General features: G+C 43.6%; 1 protein-coding gene across 1 annotated transcript in view; it reads left to right on the plus strand.

The window, feature by feature from the left end:
* The first annotated feature begins 320 nt into the window (after nucleotides 1-320).
* The window catches only part of KALRN (kalirin RhoGEF kinase), a 407,865-nt gene continuing 395,627 nt past the window's right edge, over nucleotides 321-12,558 (plus strand). The window contains exon 1 of the mRNA XM_053983017.1: nucleotides 321-397. Coding sequence (XP_053838992.1) covers nucleotides 325-397 — 73 coding nt within the window. The 5' untranslated portion in view covers nucleotides 321-324. The remainder of the gene's footprint in view (nucleotides 398-12,558) is intronic.

Genomic DNA, 12,558 nt, shown 5'->3' on the forward strand with positions numbered 1-12,558 from the left:
GGGAGCGGAGCGGAGCAGGTCGGAACAATAGCGGGTGGAGGGGAGGGGGCCGGCGGCGGCGGGGCTCGGCACCGGCACCCCGCCCCGGCCGCACCGCCCAGCGCAGCCCGGGGGCAGCGCAGCCCAGCCCCGGGGCAGCCGCCCCGCAGGCACCGCGGAAGGGATGATCCGAACGGCGCTCGGTTGGGCTCGCAGCTGAACGCGCCTCCATCCCTCCCTCCCTCCTCTTCTCCCTCCCTCTTTTTTTCTCTCTCTCGGTTCTCCTCCTCCCTAACTCACTGGATATTACCAGCCGCCGGGCTCGCCGCCGCCTCTCCCCCAGCCATGAATCCCGCCGAAGGGACGGCGGAGGAAGGCGCTGTCCCTGACTCCGAGGTGGATGCTTTCTTCCGAACAGGTAGGGGAGCCGCGGGGAAGGGGCCAGGGCAGCGCCGGGCCCTGCCTCCGCCGCGGGATGCGGGGCTGGCGGCTGCGGCGCGGGCACCGCCAGCAGCGGAGCCGCGGGGAGGGGAAAAGAGGGGATGGAGGGGATCCCCGCCTGCCTCCTCGCTTTGTCCGCCGCAGCCCCTCGGTGCGCCCGTGGCCCCGTCGCCCCTTCCGCCCCCGGGAGGATGCTACCGCAGGGCTGCGCTCCCACCGCCTCGGGAGCGGACCGGCCAGGCCCCCGCCCCAAGCAGGCACAAAAGCCCCGCGGGGATGCTCGGGGAGATCTGTCGCGTTGTCACCCCCGCGGGAAGCGGCGCCGGCTGGGCCCCGCCGGGCCCCCGCCCCGGGCGGCGGCGGCCACCCGGGTACCGGCTGGTATTTGGAAGCGGATCTGGCTGCCTGCCCCGCTCCAGCCGGGCGAAGCGCCGGGCGCTACCCCTGCCGCCCTCGGGTGGGCGGTGAGTGAGCGCAGAGGCGCCCTGGGCAGCGCTCGCCCGCAGCCCGGCTGCATCCCCCCGGTCGGGGATGCTGACCTCGCGGAGACGAGCTCGCTAAGTAGCTCAGGGCTGGGTGAGAGCCCTGTGTTTCCCGATTCAGAGGATGCTGAAGTGCAGCCAAAGTGTAGCTGGACTACAACCGAGCGTAGGGAGCCTTTGCTAATGAAGCAGTGGTTAATTAAATTTTGTGGGCAATAGGTACTGGGGAGTGCTGGGGTCCCCGCTGCAGCACTCGTTTGTGAGGTGGTGTTTGTGTGGGAGCTCCCAGCTCTGAAACATGGTTTTGCATAGGATGAGCATCTCAACTGAAGCAACTTGTGGTCTGCATGACACACCCCCCTCTTCTCCCTCACTCCCTCCCCCATCAAAATCTTAAGAAAGTTTTATAGTCTTGGTAGATTTTAAATTAAAAATTGTAAAGGATTAAGTACTTGTTTCATAAGGGGGCTGACCCTTTTGGGCTAGGACTGACACTGCCACAGCTGTTTGTCAAGACTGCTTTTCAGCTGTTTTCCTTCTTCTACCTGCTCATTAGCTGCACACAATGCTTTGAGCTCCAGTTACAAAAAAGCAATTATGTAATCACCAAAACTTTAAAGAAGTAAAATCCTGAAGGCCTGCAGCAGCTCCCTGCTATGGTAGACTGCACCCCATTTATGTGAAAACCCTTTGATCTAGAGGATAAGTATAATAAGGTCTGGCTGCGTGTATCTTATGATCCACAAAGTCATGAAGCCATAGATGTTTGCCTGTTGATAGCCTACCTAGTTACAAGATAATTTCCTAAGTCTCAACAATGACAGATTTGTTAGAAAAAAAGAAAAGAAAAACAACCCATCAATTTTCCTTTTAAAAGGAACATGTTAATTAAGGTTCCTCCCTACCTTTTCACTCTCTCCCCTCCTTCATCCAAAGCTGAATCATTTCTCTGTGACACTGCCTTCTCAACGTAAGCACGTTAGCAGAACTGAATTTGAAGAGAGTCAAATCTGTCTTATATAAAAAAGAATTCCTAAAAAAGAATATAAAAAAGTATTCTTAAATGAGGGGAAAGCACAGGTAGCCATGTGGCTAGACATTTCTCCCTAGCTGCCTTCTTCACCTTAAATTTCACCAGTAGATCTGTGAATACACTTGTAACCTGCATTATACATTTAGCCCAGAGATTTCAGAGAGTCACTTAACACTTCTGCTTCTTGAGGAAACAAAATCACAGGAACCTGGGATTAGGAGAGGTGCCTAGGTCCTATCCTTGCACTGAAGCATGTGTGCATAGGCCATCCTTGATGGTTGTCTGCTTCACATTAAGTTTCATCAAAGAAGATGGCAAAATACTTGTTTCTGCATCATTGTATCTTTTATCCAAAATGATGATGTGGAAAAAAGTCCCAGACTATTAGTAATTAATTTTCGCTGTCTGCTGGCAACATGCCTGAGAAATGGGGAAAGCACGAGCACAGGTATGACTTGTGTGAAATAACAGTGTTGGTTCTCTGTGTTGTTTGGGGCCCCCTTTACTTGTGGGTTTGTGCACTGCTGTTGTGCTGTGTGAAGTTGGGTTCCATAGATGGTGGAGAGAACAGCTGATGTGGGGCTTGGGAGAACAATCATAGCCAGGACACAACTGACTCCCACACCTCTCAGGCTGACAATAGCGATCCTGTCTGAGTAAGGACTGTGAGATGGGGTCTGATATGTAATAGCTACAGAGACCTGCATTGACTTAGCATTCTTTTTCCCTTGATACTAGATTTTTTTTGTTTCTATACCTTGTCCTGATTTGTGTTCTGGATTTGTAAAGCATAACCATTGTCTTACATGCTCACATCAAATAAAAAAAAAATACTGTATATGGTTTAAAGATTAGCTGCTCTGATAACCCAAGCTTATACTGAACAGCCTAAACTCTTCCCAAATTCACAGTTACAACATGGAAAAGCATGAACTCATCATTTGTAAAAAAAAAAAACAGAGTCGAAACAACTAAGCCTCTCTCTGAGGCTTTTAGCAACCAGCTGGGCTTTGCACTGAGTCGGGAGGATCGATAGGCTGCTCTCTGGTACCGGCAGAGGAGGCTGATGCTGGGAGTGGCGCTGCTCACAGAGCAGCTCCCCCAGCAGCAACCAAACACTCGAGGTACCCATCCCTTATCAGCCAGGACACCTATGATAGAAGCTTTCTGAGCTGTATCTGGAAAGGCAAACTGAAGAAATTAACATGAAGTAATAAAGGAAGGTCTGCTCCTGATGCTTACACTGATGAGAACTAGGAATAACTTTTAAGAAAAGGGTGGATTTAACAACTGTGTAGTTGATGCTGGCAGTCAGTTAAAACCTCCCTGGAGTCAGGCAGGAAAGGGACTATTCTAATTTTCACCATCTGATATATGCAGTAAGAAATTCAGGAATACTCTTTTAGAGAATCAATCCCATGTAATTGGGATAAAAATTAGCAGGCAGAGGGACATGAAGGGCAGAAATTATTATTGCTGTCTCCAGCTCTGATTTCTAGGATAACACCATCTGCTGAATTGTAGCAGCAATTTCTGCATGATGTCTATCACTTCTGTTTGAGTGAAAACCCAAATCTCTGCCTAGGTATTCCTTACTAAGTTTCTTAACTCTGGTTTTTTGACAGGTACAATATGACCAGGTTCTCTGGAATTCTTAGTAGTATATAATAAATGTGTACTGAAACTTTTTTATTGTGTGGAATGGAATCCAAATACTTACAGTTTCAAAAATAAACTAAGTCACTTTTAAAGTGTACAAATAAGAGGTATCCCTTGAATTGAAGAGAAAGCTTTAGCTCCCTGCTTAAGCTGCCGTAATTTCTGCAGTGTGTTTTGGATACAGGAGTCAAACACATAAGGAAATTCTTTACCAAATTTAAAATATTTATAGAGGTCAGTGACAGAACAATTTAGCAAACTACCAATTATTAGCAGAAGTAGTCATCAATATTTCTCATGTGCTAGCGGGTACTGTTTTATTTTCTAATTTATTTTTATGGCACTTAAGTATAACATTGATTATATCTGATATTAAGACGCCAACTTTGTCATTGATACTTCCTGTGAGTTGAAAATTGACGTTATTCCATCTCATTTGGATGCGATGAATTATTCTGTTTGCTCTCTGCTTTTCAGCCAGCTATACTTCTAGTGTTGTTCATTTGTGCACAAGTGACTGGCAGTTCTGCTATTAAATAACTTTAAAATGATTGGCATTGGCCAGGCTGTTTGATCAAAAGATATGCTTGAAATTATGTCAGCAGAGAAGTGCTCCTTGAGGTTGATGGACTCAAGTGTCTCCTTGGAGAGCAGGTAAATTGATTCAATTGTGTTGTCACTGGGGTGAGGTGTTTGTGTGATTCCTGGCTTCCTTACCTTGAGACTTTGTAATTCATAAGGCCTGATCTGCTGTTAAAGGAGGCTCTGTTGCAGAAAAGCCTGTCAGGTCTGTCCTACCATTCAGAAGGCTCTTGTATTCTTTGAGGTGTTGCTTTTAATCAAAATCTGTACCATGCTGTGGAGGCTTTGACCTCTGACCCTGTCAGGAATATGAGGTCTGTTGTTTTCTTTCTTTATTGTCTAATGTAGGTGGTTTTTATTTTTTCATGTGATTGACATGGGGCAGGAGTTGCTGTTTTACCTACAAGTGGGGACCCAGGTCCCCCCAAACCTCCCCAGTGCATGGGGAAGGCTGTGTGGCTCTGCCCTGTGATTGTCCCATCTCCTCCACTTCAGGACTCAGGCAGATCTGCTACTTCAGGAGTTTTCATGTAGACGTGGGAAAGGACACATAGGTGACTCAAGAGGTCTTGGTGGGAATGACTGTCCTCTTCCCTCTCTTGCCATACAGATGCTGCTAAGAAATGGGACAGAAACTGCTGGATTGTGGGGTCTTGTGTCAAAAAGAAGGACCTCTTTTTGTCTGATGCTGGAAGGGGGCAATTTAAATGAATGATTTATGTTCAGAGGAGCATTTCTTTCCCATACTGCTTCCTTCCTTCTCACGCAGAAGTATGTACAGGGCAACAGGGATGATATCTGATAGTTATTTACAATGTGCTTATTCTGGATGAGATTGCATTGTGTTATAGGCCAGTAGGAAGATATTTATTCTATTTGATATTAATTATTCTATTTGATATTAATTCAATTAATGTTGAACATCATTACTTCCAGAGGAAGGGGCCTTTCACACTCAGCTTCTGTTCAGAGCTCATCTGTACTGAAGTTCACAATCCTTGAATTCCAGGTCAAGGTGCAATAGGAACATAAGCATTAAACACAGACATCAGTAAAGTTCACAGACACTGTAAGGCTTGATATGGCACCTACAGAAGTTATGGTGGAGAACCTGTTGCCTACACTGTGTTTTTGGGTTGGAACTCTGAAAGAAGAAAAGTATAATACTGTAGTCATTACAAAAGAGGAACCCTCCTGGTGCTTGTGTAGACCATTTTACATGTGGCCTTAGATGGCCGTGTGAGTCTTGGAGTGATGAGTGGCTTGGATACAAGTGAGCATCCAACCTGGCCAGGCAAATATAACTATCACTCTTTCCTACCATCTGCCTCCTATACTGTATTTTATCAAGTCTCATAATAATAACCTGCTGGGGGAACATGAGGTTTGAAAAATGGGAATGGCTTTGATGGGTTTGGTGGGTTTTCTTTGCTGTAATTTCCAGGCACACCCCCACGTTAAGAGCCTTTTAGGGAGTCCTTTGGCTGCACAGGTGCTTTGGGCCTCTTGAAGGCTGGGAATGAAGTATTCTGTTGTTTCAGCTGCTGTGACCTTATGGTCTCTGGAAAGGCTGATTATGGATGTAGAGCAGCTTTATTGCTCCATGGTGACATGTACCATACAGTACCCAGTGGTATTTTAAGTACTTCATAGTTACATCAAAGAAAATACTTACAGAGTATTAGGCCTTATAAACCCATAGTGCTGTGCCTTTTACAGCTGGAACTTAAAGTCATGAAACGACTTAGAGGTATTTGTGCTTTTGTTTGATTTGGACTGGTGTCCTGCTTTTAATATTTCTTTGGATAAATAACTCCCGTTTTACAGCCTTGCATGGCTCACACACCCTGTGTTTAACTGAAGGGACTCTGCCACTTGGGGAATTTTGCCTAAAGAATCTGGCAAGAATAACAGAGAATATTCCAATACATGTTTTACAAAAGAGAGCTGGATATGAAAAGAGAAGTCAAATATGATTGTCTGAATGGAGAGCCTTAAAGTGTAAAGGACTGAAAAAAAAAGAAGTAATAATATTTTGAATTATTTCTTTCCCACTTGCTTCTAGGATGGATTGTATTACTGCTGTACAGATCCAGAGAACTTCAGAGGAATTGTTTGGGAGTTTTCACAGATGTAACTGAAAACAGAACTTGGCCCAGGCACTGCAATGGCAATCGTAAATCTATGTTTAAGTCAGTCACCTGTGTGATATGTGGCCTGCAGTGTGTTGAAATGGGATTTAGAGCATTTTGTGCTAGGAATGGAATAACATTTCAGCAAAATATCTAAGTTTTCATGTTGTATTTCATATTTGGTTCAGTATGATCCTTGTATTTGAATCCAGGGCAAAGAATTTCCTCTGTTTATAAGTCATTGTGAAAATCATTAACCTATGTGATTACTGTGGATTCACATTAGTTTCAGCTGTTTTTCATTTATTTTATTTTGAACTAGTAGGTGAACATTCAAAGTGGTATATTGAAACTATGTATGTTCACTGTTGAAGTGTTATATTTATAATTTAAAACTTTTGTTGAAGTTTAAGTAATTTCTGTTACCTAATCAAGGGATTAGAAGAGAATTCTGTTTCTACTTTTAAATATAAATATTCATTTTGTTCGCTCATTTTCATTAACGAGTGCCTGGAATAAATTGTAATTTATTTGGGTTCTTTGTCTCTTATCAACGTGTGGCTTTCTTACTAAAATCTAGGAGTGTTTTTTGTTTCTTTCAAATTGCACAAAATGAAAACATTCAGGTACATAGGTCTAATTTGTTGCCCTTTTACTTCAAGGCAACAAATTACCTTTAAAACTAAAAATTAAATTCCTTTTTTAATTACCCTAATTATATGAACCAGCATTTCAGTTTCACTGATGGAACAAAACTACCATAATTAGGCAGACTGTAGTTTTTAGTGTAAGGTCACATCGTGCTTTGCTGAGAATAATAAGAGGAAATGATCTTCAATTTAACATCTTGGTGACTGGCAGACCAGCTGCTCTGGTCATTTCTTTTAGTGAGGTGGCCTTGAGAAAAAGGGTGAATGTATGTTGTTTCTGAGAGAAATTAAATTAATCTTGTTACATAATTAGTATCCATGTAGACACGGTAGACTTTTCACGTTTTTAAAATACTTTTCCTGGGTGGGGGGAGGGTAGTTTTGGTGTGTGGAATTAGCTGTGCTGAAGTGGTAGGAGACATGCCTTATTTTTAAAATTATAATAATAATAAAAACATAACAAGGAAAGATTCGACTCCAAGATGTTGCTCTCTTCTGGGAATTGTGACCCTTTCTTTGCCAGGTGACTGCTTGGTGAAGCAGTAAAGGCAGCAGGTCAGGCATGCTCCAGTGCAACTGCCATAGAAAGGGCAGTAGTTGGCCCGGGTTGGTTTGTTACCTGAAATCAGAAAATATCTATATCTCTCTATAGATGTATATATCTCAAAAAGTGCTTTGTATAGGTTCCCCGGTAATATCGGTGCTGCTGGCATGGTTCCTGGCTCCTGGAGCGTACCCTGGTGCTCCCGCTGCTTTAGTGGCAACTGGCAGCCTACTTTGGGAGCACCATCGCCAGCTGGAAACAATAGTGTCTGATTCTTGTTTGTCAGCAGGGACAATAGCCCTGCTGATGGGCTGCGGCGAAGGAGAGGGGGCTTCCTTTGTGTGGCAGTGCGGGCATGGCAGATGGCTAATTGGACATGATAAACCACGGGGGCAATGGGGGAGAAAAAGGAGATCTGCAGAGATTAGCGGCTTGTATCCCCCACACTACGGAAAAAAATGTATTTTAAAGATGTCATCAACTTTAGTGCTTTGCCATGAATATATCATTCAGTAATGAAGAAGGAGGACATCCTAACTAAAGTATTTCCTCGGTTGATGTGAAGCCTGCTTTATTAGCTGGGAATAAATCCTGTTACTGTATGGGAAGATAGGTGAATGCATGGCCACCAAAGGTGCTGGCATGGCACTTAGGAAAATTAGCAGTGCAAATTTTTCATTGGTCTTGTAAGTCAATGTCAGACTGTTGTGCCAAACAGCATCCAAGCTGAACACAAAGACCTTTACCAGCTGTGGGTGTTGGGAGTGGAAAGTTATGATCCGCCGTAGCTTGACTTGATAAGAAGAGATGTTCCTCAGTGTTGGAGTACTGAAAAGCTACACTGATTATCAAAGATGGAATTAATTTGTTTAGATATATTTTCTTTGTCTTATTAGAGTATGCACTGTAAAGCCAAAGCCTAAGACCCTTGCACAAACAAACTTTTGCTTATTTAAAAGTTTAGTGAAAATCAGAACTAAAGCCTTGAGGTTAGGTCTGTAAAAATGGTCAGAGAAGTTGGACACCTGTCCTATGAGGAAAGGCTGAGAGAACTGGCGAAGAGAAGGCTCAGAAAAGGATCAGTTGCAATAAGACAGGAAGCATCATTTTTAAAGTAAAAGAGAGTAAGTTCAGAGTAGAGATAAGGAAGAATTTTTTTATGATGAGGATGAAAAAACTCTCAAATTGTTTTCCCAGAGAAGTTGTGGATGCTCCATCCCTGGAAGCCCAGATGGAACTCTGAGTAACTTGAGGCAGTGGAAGATGTCCCTACTTGTGACAGAGGTGTTGGAGTAGATGACCTTTAAAGGGCCCTTTCAATCCAATCTGTTCTCTGATTCTGAAGTATCCCAGGTAGTTTTTGGTATGTGTAGGCTTAGCCGATGGCTTCAGCGGCTTCAGGCTATGGGCTTCGAGCCCAAAGCTGTGTCCACAGCCTGGCAGCAGAAATCAGAAGTTCACCCTAATAACTGGATTAATTTTAGGTCGTTTTTTTTCCTCTTGCTGCCCCCTCCCTCTCCCCAGCCAGTTAAACAACTTTCAGAGTAACTCCACAGAGGAGCTGTAGGAAGTAAGGCTGAAAGGGGGGGTCAGAAGCATTTGGTGGCTGCTGCAGTGAGCAGCAGTCAAGTCATTGCTGGCTGTAATTCCCTGTTCTGTAAAATGGTATCAAGTGCCTAGAATACTTTGCTATTTTAGTGTCTCTCATAATAATAATGTTATGGCATATAACAGATACATTTAAATTGTAGTAAAAATAAATCTGTGAGAGGTTAAAAATAATAGCTAGCAAGAAATATGCAGTTCTCTGTGGAAGCAGATTTACTTTCTGTGGAAATATCTGGACTGTGTTTCTCTTCAGCTGTTTACTACTGTCTTTTCCCACGGGACAAGTTTAGTGGAGACTCCAGATGAAAACTTTCAGCGAGTTGCCTTTGGTTTTCAGCAGGCCATTCAAGTGGTCTACCTGTCAGTCTGCACAGCTTTTGAAGCTAGGTGCTTGAGAATATTCAAAAGATTGTGAGTGAATGCAATAAAACTTCCAGTTGGGTTGTCCTCCTGTAGGACCTAAAATATTGTCATAATGATATGATGGTCCTCTACCAGGATTTATTATTTGTGTTGCTGTCTCAGTCACTGATTAGTTCCTTCTGAAGCAGATCCCACATGAACACTGAACAAAACGATGATTCTTGCCATTGAGTGCTTCTGACAAAAGCTGACAAGTAGACTGTGATTTCATTTAACCAAAGATTCATGTTTTGCTTTTGTTTTTAAACTTGTCTGAAGGACAACTCTGAGGAGTTACGGAGTCAAGCACTGGGTGCAGAGCAGAAGAAATGGATGAGAAAAAGGTACAAGCAGAAACATAGGGAAGAAATGAGAAAACTGTAGGGAAAGCATGGAAAAATGCCGTAAAGTTACCTAACAGAGCACTTCAGAACTGGAGGGCACTTGGCTGAGAAAGGGATCACAGCCTGCATCCTCCGTGGAAGGGAAGCAGATGTTGTCAGTGTGGTGAAGGTCAGAAGCCAGAGGAAATCACAGGAATGAGACAGTAAGAGGTTTGATTAGAGTTGTAGCTTTTGGGATGTAGGAAGCCAAAGATAGGTTTTCTGACACACTAGAGAAAAAACAGCAAGATTGCCTGGGTACATAGTGAAAGGAAGGAACATGCAAAGCCTGTGCATGTTCCATGCTCAGACTGGTTAAGGCAGCCAAAAGAACTATGACAAAGCACAGCAAAAGTAGCAAGGTTTTCTCTTCTAAGTGTCCCTCACCATTGAAGACTGTTATTATCACACTGCAGTCTTTTAATAATGGTGTACCAGATGCCTGCCTTGCTGGGATGCTGTGAAGAGAAGGCATTTCCATATGAAGTGAAGATACAGAGCCAAAATCCTTGCATGTTCTGCTTCATGTTTAATGCCTTTTGTTCACAGAAACATGTCATGGAGAGCTGACCTCCTTGGATCTGACTGCCACTCTGTTGGCAGCAATTTAACTTTCCTGCTCTGCTTTTCTGTGCTGAGGTAGAGAGTTTAGGAGTGATGCTAATTGACTCAGTCTGAAGGATTCAGATAAATTTAGTCTAAAGGAGAAACTCAGGCCTACTGGGTAAAATAGTAATGATCTTGTGAGCTTGAAGGACTTAGATCTAAGGTGTGCGAACCTCCTGTTAACAGCTTGCTCCAATTCAACTCAGTCCTGCTCGAAGGTGTGCTGGACTGTTAAATAGGCCAGCTATCTCTTACATATTCCTGCTAGTCTGTAATCTGTCTGCTGCTCCAGGTTATTTGTCAAATCCCTAATGAGACTGTCTTGAGCTATTTGAGCCAGGAGAAAGTTTTTAAGAGGGTCTTGGTCTAGAACACCTCTGATGCTAAAACTGGAGGGGAAACCCTGTTGATTGGATGAGCTTAAATCAATTGAAACTTATCCATGTGGTCATGGGAGTTTGTAAAAATAACACTTCCCAGTATATAAGTCCTTATAATAGGAAAAGATTTTTTAAAAGCTGATTGTCTTCATCATTGAGCTGTGCAGTAAGGTGTTACTGGAAATTTAGACCTGATTGCTGTAATTGGGATTGATTTCAGTGTTTGTTCCAGCTTCAGCTCCATCATGATGTTTCAGCCTGGGGGCCTTTTGATGCTCATTTGCAATAGTTCAAACCCAATGACTGGTAGGTTCTTTCTCAGGCAGACAGAGGGCAAGTTTCTACAGCATCCACCTCCAAAATCAAGAAGTGCTTGACATACAGCAGGGTGAGCAATAATTTCTTTGCTTGGCTCAGCCATCCTCAGCTCCTCTTGGTATGCAGTGGTAATGGAGATAACAGTAATTGGAAATAATACACAGAATTAGTACAGCATTTCAGAACACTCTTTTGAGTTTTGCAGTCTTTGTCTAAAATAGGGAGTCTCACCTACCAAAAGGGGAAAGTCAGGCACAAAGCTGCAGTAAGTGGTTTTCTTGATATTGTATGGACTTGGTGCCTATGTTCTTGAGAAACTCATGTCTTGGTGGTGGAGCAAACCCTGACAAAGCACTGAATGGCTTCACCTTCTGTTGGCAGGGCATAGGCCAGGAAAAGCACACCAATTCCTTTTTACTGTAGGATTTTCAAAAGTTCATGCTAAAGTGACAGGTGAAATCAGAGGGATGTGCAGACTCTCATCTCTTCTTGAACCATTTGGTATGGGTTCCTGTACATGGATGCAGGTGACCTACTTCAGACAGGTTGTACTTCTTGCCTTAGTCCTGGAAATGAGATTAACACACCTTGCCTATGTCCACACCAAGAAGTCAAATGGTCTTAAGATTTTTATGACACTTGGCCCTATTTTTAAATATACGTAGGTCAGAGCCACAGCTGGTATAAGAAATGGCCCAATGCCAGTGACAGCAGAGGAGCTACAGTAATTGACACAGGCAGAAATTTTGGCCTGTGTTCAATCGACAGACTTGTATGGGGATAGGCCAAAGAAGACTGGTAGCAGAATAAGGATATTTCCAATTTAATGTGTTAAGACATCCACATGATTTTGCTCATCACCATGGTACCCAAATGGTGACAGAAGAAGGCACTTGGGCTCTGGGTCCATTCTGCTCACTGTTTGGTAAGGTCCCTGTGCCTTTTTGGTAATGAGCGTGCTGCTGTGAAGGTTACATCTATTAAATACTAAATGTAAGGGAAATGTAATGACATGCTATTAAAAAGTACCACCTACCTACGAATGCTTTGCTTTCTAGCCCAGGTTTGCTAATACATTCCATATTTCCCAGAGATCTCTCCGTGAAGAGAGTGCTTTCAGGAGCCATTTACAGCTCTCATCCTGCTTGGTGGTTGTTTACAAGTCCCAGGTTCCTTTTTGCTGCAGAGCTACCCACTCTACCATAGAGTTTGGTGCTGGGGATGTCTCCTATGAGCATGCTTGTTACTTGGGGCATGGGAAGGTACCTCCTGACTAGTTCTGCAGAGCTGAGTTTAATAGAGCTATAACCACAGTATATGATTTCCTTTTCTTGGGTTTGTTTTTCCTTGTACATTTTC

This window comes from Vidua macroura, chromosome 7 (genome assembly GCF_024509145.1).
Source record: "Vidua macroura isolate BioBank_ID:100142 chromosome 7, ASM2450914v1, whole genome shotgun sequence".
In the NCBI taxonomy this organism is placed as follows: domain Eukaryota; kingdom Metazoa; phylum Chordata; class Aves; order Passeriformes; family Viduidae; genus Vidua; species Vidua macroura.